Source organism: Pistacia vera, unplaced genomic scaffold, assembly GCF_008641045.1.
Source record: "Pistacia vera cultivar Batoury unplaced genomic scaffold, PisVer_v2 Contig11, whole genome shotgun sequence".
NCBI lineage: Eukaryota > Viridiplantae > Streptophyta > Magnoliopsida > Sapindales > Anacardiaceae > Pistacia > Pistacia vera.
In genome coordinates, this window is record NW_022195137.1 from 54,452 (window position 1) to 72,680 (window position 18,229).

General features: G+C 31.7%; 1 protein-coding gene across 2 annotated transcripts; it reads right to left on the reverse strand.

Annotated features, from left to right (window-relative positions):
• Positions 1-16,395: 16,395 nt before the first annotated feature.
• Positions 16,396-18,229, reverse strand: LOC116138922 (heavy metal-associated isoprenylated plant protein 36-like). 2 transcript variants are annotated; one of them, XM_031424611.1, is made up of 4 exons: positions 18,052-18,108; positions 17,876-17,951; positions 17,628-17,697; positions 16,396-17,544 (listed from the first exon to the last, which is right to left on the reverse strand). In XM_031424611.1, exons 2-4 carry the CDS (start codon positions 17,876-17,878, stop codon positions 16,577-16,579), a joined length of 1,041 nt encoding a protein of 346 aa, XP_031280471.1. In that variant the 5' UTR covers positions 17,879-17,951; positions 18,052-18,108; the 3' UTR covers positions 16,396-16,576. The 2 variants fall into 2 exon arrangements, with proteins under 2 accessions (XP_031280471.1, XP_031280464.1); XM_031424604.1 differs by lacking the exon at positions 17,628-17,697 and having other exon boundaries at positions 18,052-18,229.

An 18,229-nucleotide genomic window follows, 5' to 3' on the forward strand; every position in this document is an offset into this window, starting at 1 on the left:
AATTATTGTTGAATCACTGAGACGCATGTTCAAAATTGGAGCGTTTTCCAAGATTTTCACTTCAACTTCAAATCGCCATAACTTCTTCAATTTAACTCTGATTCTCAATCCATTTGTTTCCAATTATCACAAATTATCTCACCAACATTATCTCTCATTTGAATATTATATTTAAATAATAATTCCCTGAAAAAACAATGAAAAAACCTATGGTCCCGAAAAGTGCATTTATGAAACAATTAAGTTAATTCATGAAAATTAATCCTAAATTCCCACAAATACTCCCAAAAAACCATTAAGTATAAGTGCATTTTCAAGAACTTATCAACACTGCAATAAGAGGGTACTAAAGATGCCTGAGTTACTTGAAATCTGCTACTATTCTCGATGAAGATGGTGATCTTGATAGCTTGATGAACGGCGAAATTAAAAAGAAGCTCAAGATTATTCTTGAAAATATGATGGAAGTCTTCTTCTACCTCTTTTCAAATAAAAAATCGAAGTGAATGGTTTGATAATTTACTCAAGATTTTGATTGTACTTTTGATAGATGAGGAGGGCAATCAGATTACGTATTCACACAACTTCAAGGTGATTTTATGAGACCTAGGATTAATGAGGTACATTAGAAATTTAAAAAAAAAAACTTAGTATTGGCATATTTTTCATGATTTAATTGACATAAATAACTTAATTTATACTTTGAAGGAATCATTCTGTCTAGAAATGTATGATTCCTTTGTCACCACTCAAATGTGTTTGAAAGCTCAACTATAACTCCTTTTATTTGTTTTAATATTGAAGTCAAACATTCCATACTGTCTTCTCATATATAAAATGCATGGTTGCCAAATACATCCTTATCATTTTGGGTGCATTTGTGATATGGGTTTTTGTTTTATTTTCATAAGATGATTCTAAATTTTACATTAATCATCTTTTATCTTACAGGTGGATGAGCTACTTGCAAAAGGGGTGAATGTCACCATATACAATGGGCAAGTAAGCCATTTTTATATTTATAATCAAGAGTCCTTTTCAGCATAAACATAAAACCTTAGAAAATGGGTTGCCCATGTTCCTGTGGACCACCCAATTATCAAACCATTTTCATTTTTTTGGTTTAACTGGTATTGTGATTATGACATGATTTTGTGGTTAACTACAAATGGATGTAATTTGTACAATAAAGGGAATTGAAGCATGAAATTTATTAAATATAACAGATTTATCCACCTCTCAGGTATTCTCACTTTATTCAATTTGTTTATTGGGTTATTGTGTATATTTAATTGATGTGACTGGTGATTAATAGATCTCATTTGATGTCAATTTTTGCAGACAGATCTCAGAGTTGATTTGGGATCAGCGTGTGTATAGTGGCAAAGGAATCATCAACTGAATAGTTGTTTGGAAGGTTTATGCTTCTTCTGGCAACTGGTAGATGAGTATCAGAAAAATTTTGGTGATTCATGGAAAGACTATACAGGTAGACAACTCTCAACCATTATCTCAATGAAGCTTTGACCAAATTTCAGGTATTTCTGACTTCTTTGTCACTCTTGACCATAGTTGCAAACATCAGTAAGAGAGCATTTGAATGTTTTTGTAGGTGCAGCACAGCTTTGTGGGTTTCTTGATTCAAAGAAAAAAATATCAAGTACCCCAGATTCAACCAAACCCTCAAGAATATTCAGGGGTATAATAAAAAGTTGAACAATCCGTAAAACCATTACAGATGCAACTGAAGCTTTTAAAAAGAAAGAAAAAGAAAAGGGAAGAAAATATCACACCTGGGCAAAAATACATCTAGCTCCAGTAGATAATGTGCGAATGTCAATAATGTATTGAATATTTGAATTTGAATTTGTTTCTTCAGTTTGTATGTTGTGCTTATATAAATAAAATTGAATTGTCCTAGAGCGAGTAAATTGGTATGCATTCAATCTTTATAAATATCACACATGTAATATCTCTATTGAATTGATTATTCTTAATTTTTTTATTATTTATTACTTTAATTATCAATTCAACAGTAAATTAAACCGTTCACATTCACATAAATACTATCACATTAATTTCAATAACACTTCATAAACAACACTATATTATCGACAAACAACAATACTTGAAATACAATTCTATAAATAAACCTGCGCAAATATATGCCTGCTAAAGGGAAAATGAAGAAAGCCCTAAATAAATAGTAACCCAATTTTTAAGCAAAGCAGCCGAACCCTTGGTTCAACATTAATTGTCTGGTTCACAAAACATTACAATTTAATATTAACCCTAAATAAATAGTAACCCAATTTTCAAGCAAAACGGTAGGACCATTGGTTCAACATTAATTGTCTGGTTCACAAAACATTACAATTTAATAATACTTAAATGGATTAAATGGGTATACATTGACATGAAATATTTATATGAAAATACTATTCTTAATTTCTTTATTATTTATTATTTTAATTATTAATTGAACATTAAATTAAATAGTATCACAAATAATTTCTAATTTATTATTTTACTCAACCTTAGGATACTATTTATATTGTATAATTTCCAAATTATGTTAGTATATTCGGTAATTTATAACTAACTTAATTAGGAGATTCAATTGATCATTTCTAATCTATATAATGTATGTACTTCTATTGTGATATCAACCAATTGAAACATCCAATTATTTAAACAAATATGATGTCAAAACCAATTTCATAAATAACCCGTGTAACGTGCGGGCTTTTAACTAGTTAACTAATATAATGTAAACATTAATACTCAATACGTAACCATTTTTTTACATGTAAAATTGTGTACACATGTGAATATAGATAGCAATCAATTTAGTAAAATTTCTAGAGTTATTTAAAACTTGTGTAGGGTGTGTGTGCGTGTCTATATATATATATATATAATTTGACAAAAAATTAACCAGTTGATTTAAACTTTTATGTACCTAGCTCATATGATTTGATCTTAATTGTTAGGGAACAAAAAACTGTATTAGGCATATGCTTTGACATGTCTAATATAAGAGAGATACACTTAACTTCTCTTCTCATCCATTCTAAGATATGCTCAATTTGAGAATCTTGATAGTTTATAACTCAATCAGAGAGAAGAATAATATGATGCATGGTTTTGAGGCATTGAACCTAATTTTAGAGAGCCAAGGTAGCTCAGTTAGCAAGAATACCCGGATAGATCATTGCCATCACAATTTGGATCCAGATTGTCTAATTGTAGTTAAAATGCATCGTAGCAAACTTGAACAACTTTGGATTGGCGTTGAGGCATTTGTTGCTTTTCTATATAAATCTATTTTTTTTTTAATATATGCTAAATATTAGATTTTCTAATTCTTCTTTTCTTTTTTTTAGATTTTCTAATTCTTCTTTTTTTTTTTCTTTTTTTTGTTTCTTTTTACAGAATCTTCCAAATTTAAAATACATTTACCTTAGTTACTCCAATTATTTACTCAAAACCCAAGACCTCTCTCATGACAATGGGTCGTGTTAAAATGGTTTTTGCTTATATCGTGTCAATTTTTTTTAAACTAAACCGACCGTTTGCTTATTGAGTCTAAACCCAACTATTATTTTATTGCGTCACCCAAACCCAAATCATTAAAAGTTTCCCCCAATTTTTATTTTTTAAACTTTTGAATTAAACAATGAAATACAATATGATCTTTTAAATAAATTTATACTAGAATATTAAATCATATACCTAAACACATAAATATTAAAATGAATAAAAACTTCATAATAATATAATCCCACACATTATCAATAATTTTTTTTTTCTAACAATAAAAATAATATAAGAAAATCCAATACTAAGGTCTCATTATCAAATTTCAATGTAGAGTATTAAATAAAATTTGTTTTTTGAAAAAAGTTTCATCATTGAAACCATATACAAATATTAATAAAGCATAACATCATCACATCTCACCGTTAAATTTATAAGTAAAAAATTAAAATTGATATTACCTATATTGAAATTAAATAAGATGACTAGAGACAAAAAATAATCAAAATATTATGTTAAATTTAAAAAAAAATGAAATAAATAATCAAAACATTACATCTTGTTTATTATACTTTTTAAAAATACTTTATACTAAAGTTACTAAAATATAATCAAAAAGTCAAAATGGTCAAATTTTTTAAGCCTAAACCCGAATGTGGCCAGTTATGAAACGGGATATTAATGGGTTGACCCGTTAATGACTCAAACCAATAAAGATACACCCAAATCCGCTTTTGACGAATAACTTCATATCATCTTATGGGGTCATGTCAAATTTTTTTAGGCCTATTTGGCTTTTTTTTAAGGTAAGGCTCAAATAATACCACTCTTCCTCAAATCTCATATATCCAGTATCTGACCACCCATGGGCCTTGCTTAATGAGTTTACAATCATTCAGCTTGTGGGCCTTAATAATTTGTAGCCAACAATCATGATTTAGTTTTCTGTTTCTATCTTCCTTCTTTTCTAGTTTTGTTGTTATTGATTAATTACTTATTAATTTTTCTAAAGGAATTTAGAAGAACAATAATAACTATTGTTCCTTGAAATTTTTTACTAGGAATTATTTAATTAGTTGTTAAACATTAGATTTGTGACATAAAGCTACCAACATCTAAATCAAGAGTCTAAAGACATATGTTAGATCAATTTTATATCAAATGATTTATGAAAGAAACATACCAGATTTTTAATAGATATTCATTCACTTAATACTGATTATGTATCATGGTAACTAAAACAATACAACAAACGTTGATCTTTTTATTGAGTACTTTTAACAAAGTCATTCTCAAAGTATCGGTAACTAACAATGACAAATCTTATATCTCCATAATTAAATTTAACATTAACTTGTGGTTTTGCACTCATATGATATATTTTTAGTATGTTTTTAGTGATCTAGTACTATCTTCTTGAGGGAACATTAGGACTATCTAAAGATGTCATGGTGGACTGGCCAATGATGGGTCGCTAGGACGAGGGTTGCCTCTATTTGGCATGGCAGGAGTCATTTGTTTCCTTTCTGAACCAAAAAGTCTCCTCCCATTTAAATTACCTGTTAAAACACATAAAAATATATATATATATATAGAAAATGGTGAAACCTAATAAACCGTTAAAAAAATATCAACAAAACCCTTTCCATTAGAAATTTATCTTTATTAGCTCTTAACTAGTTAATTTTATACAACCCAAAGAGATATTTAAGAGCCCCATTTCTTTTACATAAGTTTTGACACAACTCTTAAATTGTTAGATTAAAGTATTTGAATGGTTATATTTGAATCTAAACTATGTTATTTTGAAAGTGCATTAAATGTGGTAGTTGCATAGAATCTCAATCACCCAAAGTGCTAGATCTAATGGCCTAAAACTTGTGTCATTATTTATGTAAAAAAGAAATGAGGCTGCTGATCCTTCCCCATATATATATTATACAAAACAAAAACATGTATATGTAGAGAGAGAGAGAGAGAGAGAGTATTAAATGCTTTGAGTGCTCCCAGCAAAAGTGGCCTGTTGATTAAAGAGGAACCAAAAAAAAAAAAAAAAAAAAAAGTGAACGAGAGGTACCAATAATGTTTACCATTTTTGTTTATAATATAGTATAGAGATGGTATTGCCTGCATATATATAGGAGTAAAGAAGCTATGGCTTAAATTTCCAATATTCTAGCTTTGCTTAATAAAATCAAAGCTTTAACACTAGTTGGACTTTCATGGGACCATGGCCTTGTGGAAATTTTAACAAGAAGTTGACTTACACAGTTCCAGTTTTAGACTTCAGACTTGCTTGACAAAGTTTTCAACAAAGTTATCGATATATGCTTTACTTAGAAAGGTATGTTGTCAATATATTGCATTGTTAAGGGCATCTTCAACCACGCACACCAAAATGGCGTGGGTTTTTGCTCCAACCCAACGCTAATTGCTGCGTCAAATTGGTGTCGAGCTACAATGCTGCGCCAAATTTGGCGTGGCATTGTATCACCATTAAATTTTTTTTTTTTAATTTTGTTAAGTTAATTTGATTATTAAATTTTACACCAAAAATCATACCAAATTTGATTATTTGTATTTAATTTAATTTGATTATTATTTATATTAATATTTATAATAATAAATTCATAATAATGATATAATTTAAAAATTGATGAAAAATTAAAAATAAAATTTTATTTAATGCAAATATTAAACTGAAATAACTCAAAATAAAAATTAACACTAATTTAAAAACACTAAAATTAAAAATACAGATAGAAGCGCTAACTCCCGAAGTTGAAATTGTCATAAATGAAAATGTCCGATTTTAAAATTTTCTTGCTCGACATAGACAAATTAAGGATACAGAGGCTCACCATGCTCTTCGAAATGCATTAATTGATCATTTTTTGGAAGAATATACTAATTCAGAAAATTAAATTACTATTAATATGGAATTTTACTTTTGATTAAATAAATGCTTAATTTTATTAAATTAGTATAATTTTCAAAATAATTATTATTTAATAAAAATATCATTCCTAATATTTAATATATATATATATAATGAGTGAAATAGATTAATTATTGATTATTACGATAAAAGAAAAAGAAAGAGAATATTCTAAAGAATATTCCTTTTAGTGTAATATTTGGTGCAATGGATTAGAGATGCAATAGTGTTTTACACAAAAAATCACACCAATTTGGTGTGAAACTTGCAACAATTTGGTGCAATGGGTTAGAGATGGTCTAAAGAAGTATAAGGCACGTTACTTTGAGATGGTCAAATATTTTTAAATTGTCCTATCCGTTTTTCTCAATTAACAAATTAAAGAACAATTTCTTTTCACATATATAAGATTATTTAATTGATATATTTTCCTTTAAATCTTATTATAAGGATACGTTGTTATTAAAAAAAAAAAATAGGGAAACAAACAACTGAAGGTTGTTTTGATCTCAAAATTTCAAGTCATTTGATCTCAAAAAATGAGAAGCTTTGATATCAATAGTTGAAATGAAAAACCAATTAAATTAGGGAAAGTAAATCGAATTTATTAAAAAAAAAAAAAAAAACACTCTTATCTTTATAGCAATTCTTTGCAATTCGTACAATAAAATAGTGAAAATTTTTGAATCAAAACAGAGAAAATGAATTAAGAAAAATAATAATAACAAATGTATACCTTAAAATGGTCTGGATTTTCAATTAAAGAATTTTGAATGGACTTTATTAACAAACGTTGATCCTTTTATTAAGTAATTTTAACAAAACCATTCTCTTCAGTTCCCAACTCTAAAATGTTCATTCCTGATTACTTCAAACCGCATTATTGCTTTCTTGAAACTAATATCTTTCCACCAATATTTCCACCGACATTCAAGTCTAAATACTTTTCAATCAACTTGCTTATTTGCAGATAAGGTTAGAGAAATTTCCACAAAGAAATTTATTTCATCCCACATGTTTCTAACTTGACCTATGATGTTATGTTGATTTCTTAATGAAAGTCGTAACCTTACCGCAACATTTCAAAACCTATTGTTGATTGAGTTGAAAAAGATAATGAATACGATACTTTTCAACAAATGTTTGTTAGAGTCTTATGTTTAAATAAATTAATAATTCCAAATTTTACATTTTTTTCAAGGTTATTCTCATATTTTAAAAGAAAAGTCAAGTCATAGTCCTGCAATACTATTGTAAACACAAAGGTCAATTGTATTTTCCAAGTCAAGGTAAATGGATGTTGATAGAAATTAATTAACCGCTCATTTTTCCAAGTCAATAGTTGTCGATAGAAACGAAGTAACTACAATGATTTGGAAAGTTATGTTGGTTCCACATTACTTTAAGGGTGTGTTTTGTTCAGGAAATATTGTATTATTGAGAATATTATATTAATGAAAAGATAGATTACCCTAAAGCTTACTGGAAATGTTTAGGGAAATGTGTTTAGCTGGTTGGAATAAGTTGGTAGGTATGTTATATTAATATGTTTGGTTGGTTGGAAATTGCCAGATATACTGCCAGAATTGACCGTCGTTAACGGCCATAATTTGGTCATCTGGTCATTAACGATGGCCAGATCAGATCCATGGCGATCTGGCAGTTTTCGGCTAGAGATTTGGCTACACAATCAGCTAGATCTGACTGGTTGTGCACTGTTCTGATGTCAACCAACGGTAGTGGTTAGCCAACGGCAGTGGCCAGTCGTCGACCACCGGTGGTGGTGGCTAGATCCGGCCACCACCCTTGGGTAATTTTTTAAAGTGCAAGGTATTTCCTAAAAATTTTGTATATAAGGATGAAATAGTCCATTAGTATTTTTATAAAGTGTTTTTAAAACAATGGCATTATTATCCAAAAATTTTAATAGTTATGGATAAAATAATAACAAGAATAAGATTACTATGTAATCTAAAAATACCTAAGAAAATAGAGGTAATCAGATTACCTTCTATATTACCAACAATAAATACCATTAGTTTTGAAGGATTATAGGAATCTTATATTAGTTGACAGTCAAATGTGATAATCAAGTAATAAAAGATGATATTACATCAATAATTGGGGATTACCCCCAACCAAACATGCCCTAAGAAAACTTTGATGCAAAGTGATTGTTGTTAGAATTTTCAATTTAATTAAAATTCTAATTACCCATATTTGTTATTTGGTCCAAAACCTTTATTTGTAATTTCACAAACTTTTAAACTGCAGTAGTTATCGCTTAGCAGTTGTCTTTGATGGAAAGACTTATGCATAAAAGGGATCGATCACAGGTCCCCAGTTCACGCTAATTATTATCTGTTATTCCAAAATCATCACGCTGTGAAATTGCGTTGAATGGAAGAACCTGCAGACTGTGAGAAGACAAAATTGTGAAGACCAAGAAGACAATCTACAACAATTTGCTATGGTGGGAGGTTAGTAGTATTAATTTACTTCTTCTGTGTTTTATAAATACCTATGAACATGTATATGAATTGAGATTTTGTGATTGTATATATTGAAATCTTACATTTGGTATTAGAGCAAGTTTATAATCTCTGCTTAGCATAGTTGTTGTAGTGTGTGTATATATATAGTATGGTTTTGGGTGCTATATGAGTCTTCATATTTGATGGATTTTGCAATTGATAATATAAATTGAAATTGATATAGTTCATGTGTGTGGATATCATCAATCCACACCAAATTTTCAACCCATAAATAGTTTGAAATTTGGCCAGAATCAGCCTCTACAGCCATGAAAATGGTGGCTGGAATTTGCAAAAAACGGGTCAATTTTCTGGGTTTTAGCAACCCAAAACCTAGTCCATTAAAGTTAGCCCAATCCTATTAAATTGAGAAATTAAAGTGTAAAGCCCAATTGATCAATTGAAATGTGCAAGCCCAATTCATTTAAATTGGTCGGTCCATCCCATTAAGCCCAATTGTTTAAATTGGTTAGCCAATCTCGTTCAACCCAATCCACTTAAATTGGTCAATCTAGCCCTTTAAGAGTCAAACCAGGCCAAACAAATCCGTGAATGGGCTAAAGAGTCAAACTAGGTCAACTTGGTCTGATGTAGGTCAAATCAGGACAACCTGACCCGGTCTAAGGTTGAATTGGGTCAACTAATCTAGTTAGCGACCAAAGTAACGATCAACGATCAAAGTCAACAGCAAAGTTGACGATCAACGGGTCAAATTGACTCGATTTTGAACTTGGCGCATGAGTGGAGGGAGATAGCGTGTGTGGGCACAGGAATGGGTTTCTAGGGCTTTGTTTCAACGTGGCGACCTGTTCTGGAGGTGCGTGTTGAAGCGTATGGGGTTGACATGGCGCGCGTGAGTCTTTTATGCTTGAATAATGAACTATTCTTGTTTTAATTTGTGTTATTATAAACCTTATAAGGGTTTTGTGCAATTTCAGTAGTTCTTCCGCTTCCAGGATAAATTCACCCGTTTGTGCCGCATAAGCAGTAGCCTTGTTCGGCTTAAGAAAATGATTGTCCTTCGGGATAAATTGAAAAAATCTAAGAAGTTGTGATCACTCCAAGTTCAAATACATAGTAATGGGAGTTGGTGAGGTATGTATTCATTTTGTGATGCCATATGATCGTATATGTTAGAATAATTAAGAGTGGCCACAACATCTTAATTATTAGCAATGGCAATTGTACCCAGATTTCTGGGTACCCTACCCAACCCATACGGGCTAGGCGCTACTTGCGGGGTTAGGCACAGACCTAGGTATGGTTTTAGGGCCTACCCTTAAGTACAAGTCAGGCCCGGGACAGCCATTGCAAGGCCAGCCCAGTCCAGCTTGAGTTTTTATCGTTTAAAAAAATTAATATTTTATTTTATTTTATTATGATTTTGAAATGGATTTATGATAACAATCAATTGCGATTTTAGTCAAACCCAAGATCCCTTGGCCACCATATTAATCTATAAACATAAAAAATATGGTGACTAAAGCAAGAGATACTATTAATTAAGTTAATATAAATGACAAAGAAAAATACATCAAAGATTACTCATGAGAAAATAAATTATAGAAATTAAAATGGACAGGGACTGGGAATTACAAAAAGCTTGTCGGGTGGGGCCTAGGCATTACCCGACATCCCTACAACGGGCTTAGGTGGAGCCTAGGTCAAGGCCAAAGGGTACCCAGTCCTAGCCCGGCCCATTGCCATCTCTATTAATTATGATAATATATGCACTAAATGATAGTTATTATGGTCATATTAAAGTTAGTGACACCAATTTGTAGTTAATCATATGAGTATATTCATTTTATCTGTAGGGAATATTACAATTTTCATGATTAACTAGGATGAAATATAAATTATTTTTATTTCTTTATCAACCCATAGGTATTATGAAACACTAATAATTTCTAGTTTCATCATTAAAGGATAATAAATCATAATATGTAATGTCTTTACCCATAAGGGAGATTTTATGCTATGTCGATTTATTTAAGATTATTTATTTGTTTTACATTGGTAAACTTGTAATTGTTGTTGATGGTTTGTGCCTCATAATTTTATTTAGTAAGCATATATATTGATATATCTATAGTGGATCAAACTTTGATGATGGTTGAGGATAAAGTTCCTTACTTGAATGGTGACAACTACAAAAAGTGGAAGGAGGTTGTCCTTCTTCATCTAGGGTGCATTGATCTTGACTATGCTCTTCGTAAGGAAAAGCCACCTACACCTACATATACTAGTACTTCAACTGAGATTGCTTTGTATGAATGGTGGGAGCGATCCAACAATTTAAGCATGATGTTTATCAAATATCATATTATTATGACTAGTATTCGTGGGTCAATACTAGGAATGTGAGAACGTCAATGATTTGATGGATGCTATTTAGGCTCAGTTTGAAACATTAGATAAGGCATTAGGGAGCATCTTTATGAATAGGTTGATATCCACTAGGCTCACCGGTATTAAAAGAGCTCGTGAGCACATTATGAAGATAAGGGACATTTTTTCTCAAATGAAGTCCCTTAAGATGGAGATTAACGATGATTTCCTAGTGCATTATGCCCTTGACTCTCTCTCATCTCATTATACTCCTTTCAAGATATCATACAACATACAAAATGCTAAATGATCAATTAATGAGCTTATGTGTTCAAGAGGAGGAGAGATTGCTTTAGGAAGTGAAGGAAACTGCACATCTAGTGACGTGAAATGTCAAGTACACTTCAAGCAAGAACAAAAAGTGGAAGGGAAAAGGCAAGTTGCATAAGGTTTCGAGCAAAGGAAATAAGGACAACACCAAGTGTTTCTTTTGTAAAAAACCACAAAAAAAAAAAAAAAAAAAAAAAAAATCAAGACACATGAAGAAGGATTGTCCTAAAAGAAAGGTTCGGCTTGACAAGAAAGGTAATCTCATATCTCTTGTATGTTATAAATTTAATATGATTTGTGTTTCTCATAATGATTGGTGGATTGATTCTGGTTCAACAATCTATGTTTCTAATACCATGTAGGGTTTTTTGGACTAAAGGAAACCGATGGGAAGTGAATGCAACATCTATTCAGGAAACAAGATGCCTTCACATGTGAAAGCAATAGGAACTTATAGACATGTTTTAAGTATTGGTTTTATTTTGGATTTAAAACGAACCTTTTATATTCCTAGTTCTTATAGGAATTTAATTTATGTTTCTAAACTTGTACTTTGTGAACACTCTTTCAACTTTTATTGTAGTTCTCTTAATTTAACTAAGAACTCGTCTATTGTTGGATATGGTACTATGGATGATTTAAAATTCACTTAAGTGATAATGTCCTTATAGGATAAAGTTCTTTTTTTTTTTTTTTTTTTTGGTGGCATCGGAGATTATGACACATCTCCATTTATAGGATAAAAAAGGCTAGTAAATGCTAAAGTTCTTAAAACTCTTGATTTTAATGACTTTGATACTTGTATAAACTACATTAAGGGAAACCAGACTAACAAATCTAAGAAAGTTGCCAAGAAAAGTCTTGTTTTACAGGTAGGTCTCTTGCACATTGAGTTCTATAGGCTTGTCATTAGTTTTAAACTTCTTAGATTTGTCAAAATGCATTACAAGTCTTATAAATTTTATTCTGCCTTATTTTCGCATATTTACATTGCTAAATTGAATCCAAGTTACGAGGTACACTTCAATAATTATGTTCTTCAGCAAGATAAATTACTATTCCTGAGGTCGATAGTGATTGATGCTTGGCCAATGCTTCGAACACCTTAGCTTCGAAAGATTTTACAAAGTTAGTGGTCTGTTAGAGTCATGAAAGTGACTCTATTTTGTTGATAAAAAGATCCCATATGTAATTGAATTGAAGTTATATTGAGACAATTAAGAGAAATTATGAATTTATGTATAAAAATCATATTTTGAGTTTTTCTTACTAATTTAGCATATTTAGGATGAATTTGGAAATGGTGTGNTATTCTATCATTGTATTTGTATCTCTCATAATACATTTTCAGGGTTTCGACGTCGTCATTTTGCAAATTCAGGTATATAATGTTACAAGTTTTATCATTACAGTTTATCGACAGATTTGTAATATCAACGAGTGAATTTATAACATAAAGTTGAATTTTTTGACTGCTTTTTAGTCTTTGTGTGCTACATTGACTAGAGATTTCTAGAGAATTTTGGGGCTTGGCAAGGAAGATAGGTTTAGATTAAAGGAATCAGATTCCAGATAAAATGGGAAGCTGCCGAGGAAGAGTATGCAATTGTGACGAAAATCCACATGGGTTGAGTCAACCGAACTTAGTTGTTTGTTCTTTTGGATTAAGATTCCCAAAAGTCATTTTCATAATTTGTACCAACGATTCTCAACAAGTCTTGCTTTGCGTTTAATATATAGTGTTTATTACATATAAACCTCTATATGATCGATTAATATTAAATGTATATGTAGTTTTAGAAAGTATTAAGCATCGTACATTAGACGATTTTGAAACTTCAGTGTCTAGGTTAGTTTAGTTTTTTTATTTTTTTTTTTTAAACAGGATATCCAGACTAGTTTGTGTGTACGTTGACTAATCCTTATCCTTATAAGTGATTAGCGCAACATTTCACTGTCATAATCACTTATTTAAATCTTAGGAGTCGGAGGGATTCAAACCTGAGATCGTAAACCTTAACCATACATCTCAATGCTCATTTTACTGTTTGAGCTACCCAAGGGTGTGGGTCCAGTCCATTGAACAAACCCTTATGCAATAAGTTGGCAATAGTGGGTAGATGAAAGTATAATTTAATTTTTCTTGTTAATGATTAGTGTTAAAAAACAAAAAAACAAAAAACTCCTATTGTTGATACATGGAAACACTACAAAATCAAGAATCAGAATAATACTAAAACAGTAAGGTTCCCCTGGGCAACGAAGCTGATTGGAATATCAATCGTCAAATGAGGTTCTAGTGGGGAAGGGAATAAATAAACAAGAGCTTTCTAGAGATTGGAAAGGAGATAATTGGTGCGTTTTCATTTTTAATTTTTTCCAAACTTGTAATGGAAGTTGTGGACAGTTGGGTCCATATATATATATATATATTCTTTGCAAGATTATTTAAGAAATAGGAGGAATGATACCCTTATAATGCGTTATAATCTACAAGGAACCATCAAATGGTAGTTCTTGTTGACTTGAACAATAACACTAAGCCAACCTTAAGTAGGAGTAAACGACTTTTTCCCACCCAAGGTTTGCCTTCATGGCACTTTCTCACCTAAAAAGTTTCAAAATATCACTTTTTTACCCAAAATTTATATTATTTTAATACCCAAAATACACTTTACTTTTACAGTTGGCGTTCGGCGGTTTACCAAGAGTTAGGGTAAGAAGGGTTTTGTAGAGTGGAGACTGGTGAATCGAATGGTGGTAACTGATTGAATATTTGCCGCTAGAATCAGTCGAAAATCAATTAAGAACAAGAAACCCTAGCTTTACAATGATTAGCAATTGGCGAGAAATCACGTGCCGGAGTGAGAGGGGTTTTGTAGAGAGGAGATCGGAGGTTTAAATGGTGGCAACAATGATGAGAATTTTCATAGTCGGAATTGGTTTTGGGTAGTAACGGAATATTAACTTTGGATGGAAAAGTAATATTTTGAAACTTTTTAGGTGAGAAAGTTCATTAAGGAAAACCTTGGGTGGGAAAATTATTACTCACCACCTTAAGTATCACATAGATGACAAACTTTTATGTCACTTCTAATGACCAAAATATGCATCATATAGAAGCATAGTAATGAATTTAGCAAGTGGGTTTGGGGAAAAAGGCACTCTTTCCCACAATAAATAGACCAAAAAACATAGTGTTAGGTCAAGAACAATCAAATAGAATTTAAAACAACCTACCATTAATTCAACTTCTGACCAAAATCATGATCTTGAATTTTTATTTAATGGACCCTTTTCCCAATTGAAGAGAGAAGGTTGAGAGAGCATGGAAAGAAGGAAAAAGGCCTGCTAAATGTGCATTATAGAACCGTACCAACTTTACTTTTATTACCAAAGTGGAGTGGGGGAGACAAGAAAAAGACAAAACTCTCTGATGCATAAAAGAACTCAAAAGAGGAATGAATGAAAAAAACAGAAAAGAAATTATAACATAGTAAAGGAGGCAGGCAAGCAATCTCACACACTCCAAAGATGGTTTTTAATGAGAGAGAGAGAGTTCTTTTCAAAAGAAAAATAGGCCCAAAGTTCAATACTTCATCTTTGGGTAATTTTAAAACCACCCTCGGATTTTCAAAAACTATTCGTTTATGTTCATTTGGGTGTCTTCTTTGAAGATCAATCCTCAGGTTTTGGAGCTAACACCTTTTCACTATTTGTCACTCTCTTATTCTCCTTGCAACATGTATACGAAAGACAAAATCAACAACTTTATTATTGTGGTAACAACTTACAACTTTTTTTTGCCTTTTGTAAACAGGTCACAAGGAGGGCGAGAGAATGCAAAAGAGCTTGTTGCTAATATTTCTCTAAATCGACTTTTTTGTTCATACTTTTATATATGTCATGAATCATATTTGACGGCGAAGATGTTTGAAGTCTAAAATTATTAAAATTTCTTTTTTGTTAAGTATAGTTCATTAGATGTACAAAATTGAGGGTGAAAGAGTCATTTCATGTAAGTTTGTGAGAGAAAAAAAGCCGTCAAAACTCTACTTGAGGATATGTTAGAAATTTAACCTATTCATCCTTCTCACCACCATTGATAGTGAAAGATTTATAGAATATCATGCTTAGATTTAACCGGGAATTTAATGGCTTTGACCAAAATATATAATAAAGTAAAATAAAAAGAAGTATTTATTTTCAAAGTGACCACAAAAACCATGACTTTACACATTGTAAATTATCTTTCCACTTCACAATCTTGGATCTCCTTTAAACATCCTCCTAACTTCTACGTCATTTCCCACAATTCCCAATCAAAATTTCTCTTTACACATCATAAAGACACCCCCAAAGGGTCCTACAAAATTATTCAAACATTGTAGCAAAGAGAAATATCAAAAAAACCATTATAAAAGGTCATATCATCTTAAGCTTCCATCTCCTTGACACATGTCCATTTGGGTACTTCAATACCTCTCAATTGGTCAAATTTTCATTATTTTTATCTTAGTTTTGGCCACATGTTACCTTAAATCTTATAATCTTTTGGACCCATTAAGCATAATGTCATTTACTTGTTCATATCTTTAATATAAGCCAAAATTGCCCACTCTACTTTCCACTTGGAAACAACTTAGCATTACAAGGCTAAAACAACTTTTAGTGATTAAAGATTACTAAATAAAGCTCTAATTAAACACCAACAACACCCACTAAAGCAAAACCCCAAAGGCCTCTCTTATTTTTTTAAACCCTAACTCAAAACTACAAATCTTAATTTCATATCTACATAACATTACAAAATGTCAAAATCATCCCTCCATTACACTTATACAAGTAGTATAAGTTCATAATTCAAAATAATGTCCAAATGCATCATTTCACTCATAGTTCATCACATAATTGAACATGCATTTGGGTTTTCATCGCTAAACATCTCGAATGAACCGGAAGGTTGTGGCGGGTACGAGTACGAGTACGAGTCAAAATCCGACGGTGCAGGTTCGTTTCCAACCCCTGGATTCGTGTACGCATATGTATATGTTGTCGTCGGTGCTGCCGCATAATATGAAGTACTATAACCAGTGCTGGGGTGAGCTGTATTGTAACTCACAGCATAAACAGGGGGTGGATAGTAATGTGGTGGTGGATATTGATACCCGTGCTGACGTGGCGGGCTGTAATTGGCCGTAGATGGAATAGGGCCTTGAACACTAGGCCCATGAGGACCAGGACCATGACCATGAACATGAACTGGTGATCCAGTACCTGCAGGTGCATTACTAGAAGGTTCGGCTTCACCTTCACCAACATTATTATTGTTATTCCCTTTATGCCCTTTCTTTTTCTTCTTTTTACCCCCACCACCACCACCACCACCACCACCACTTTTCTCAGCACCACCTTCACTTTCTCCACCAACTTTCTTCTCAGCAACCGGAGACTGGCCACCGGCCGGCAACATCACAACCTGTTTCACCTCATTCTTCACCTCCTTCACCTGTCCACCAGACTTACTGGTTGAAGTTGCACCACCTTCACATATCTTCACAACATGAACACCATCACCATTACTTTTACCACCATTGTTTTCGTTCTGTTTTGAAGAGTCTTGTCCTTGACCTTCAACCTTCCCCGTTTCTTTTTCCGCAGAATTATTTTCTTCACTGCTCTCGTGATCATTTTGTTGCTGTTGCTTCTCTTTGTTCTTTGATTTGCTTTTCTTCTTCTCTTTTTGTTCTGGCCATAACTCTGCATGTTTACCATACTTCTTTTCAAGCTTTTTGATCAAAGTCTCGGCGTCTACATCTCCAAAAACAGTTACTTTTTGTTGTCTCAAATCAATTTCTGTCCTGTAAACACCTGCAAAAAGAAGAAACAAGAACACCCAGATGAGAAAGTGAAAGATTTTGAGAGAAAAAACAGGTAAAATGATGGAAAGTTACCAAATAAATATTGGAAGAGAGAATGAAGAGAACCCAGATGAAGAAAGTTTGAGAAACTTTGAGATTGAAGCTGAAATAGAATATATTTATAAATAATAATAATAATAATAAAAAAGGATGGATAAATCAAGAAGAGATGAACAAGAATTGAATAAAAAAGACATAAAAAGTCAAACTTTGAGCAAAATTTCATCAAAACAGAGAATTTCTTAGACTATACCACAAGATTTAGAAGTTAAATTTATTACCATCAATGTTTGTTAGGATCTTCTTCACTTTCTTTTTGCAACCTTCACAGTGAATAGAGACTCTCAACACCCAAGCCTGGGAAACAAAGAAATTAAACCACGTTAAACAAAAACATAAATCTCCATGAGAAAAGATTAAAGTGTTCAAACAAGAAGAGCAAGTTTCATTTCATCACCTTGCACTTGAGATCAGCTTCTTCAGCTTCTTTTTCTTTAGCTTCTGGTTTTGCTTCAGTTTTGGCTTCAGTTTTACCTTCAGGTGCAGCCATTAGAGAATATGCAAAAGGGAGAGAGACGAGAGTTGAGATATGCTTCGAGAAGAAGCTCAAAAAGAAGATATGCGAGTGAAGTGGA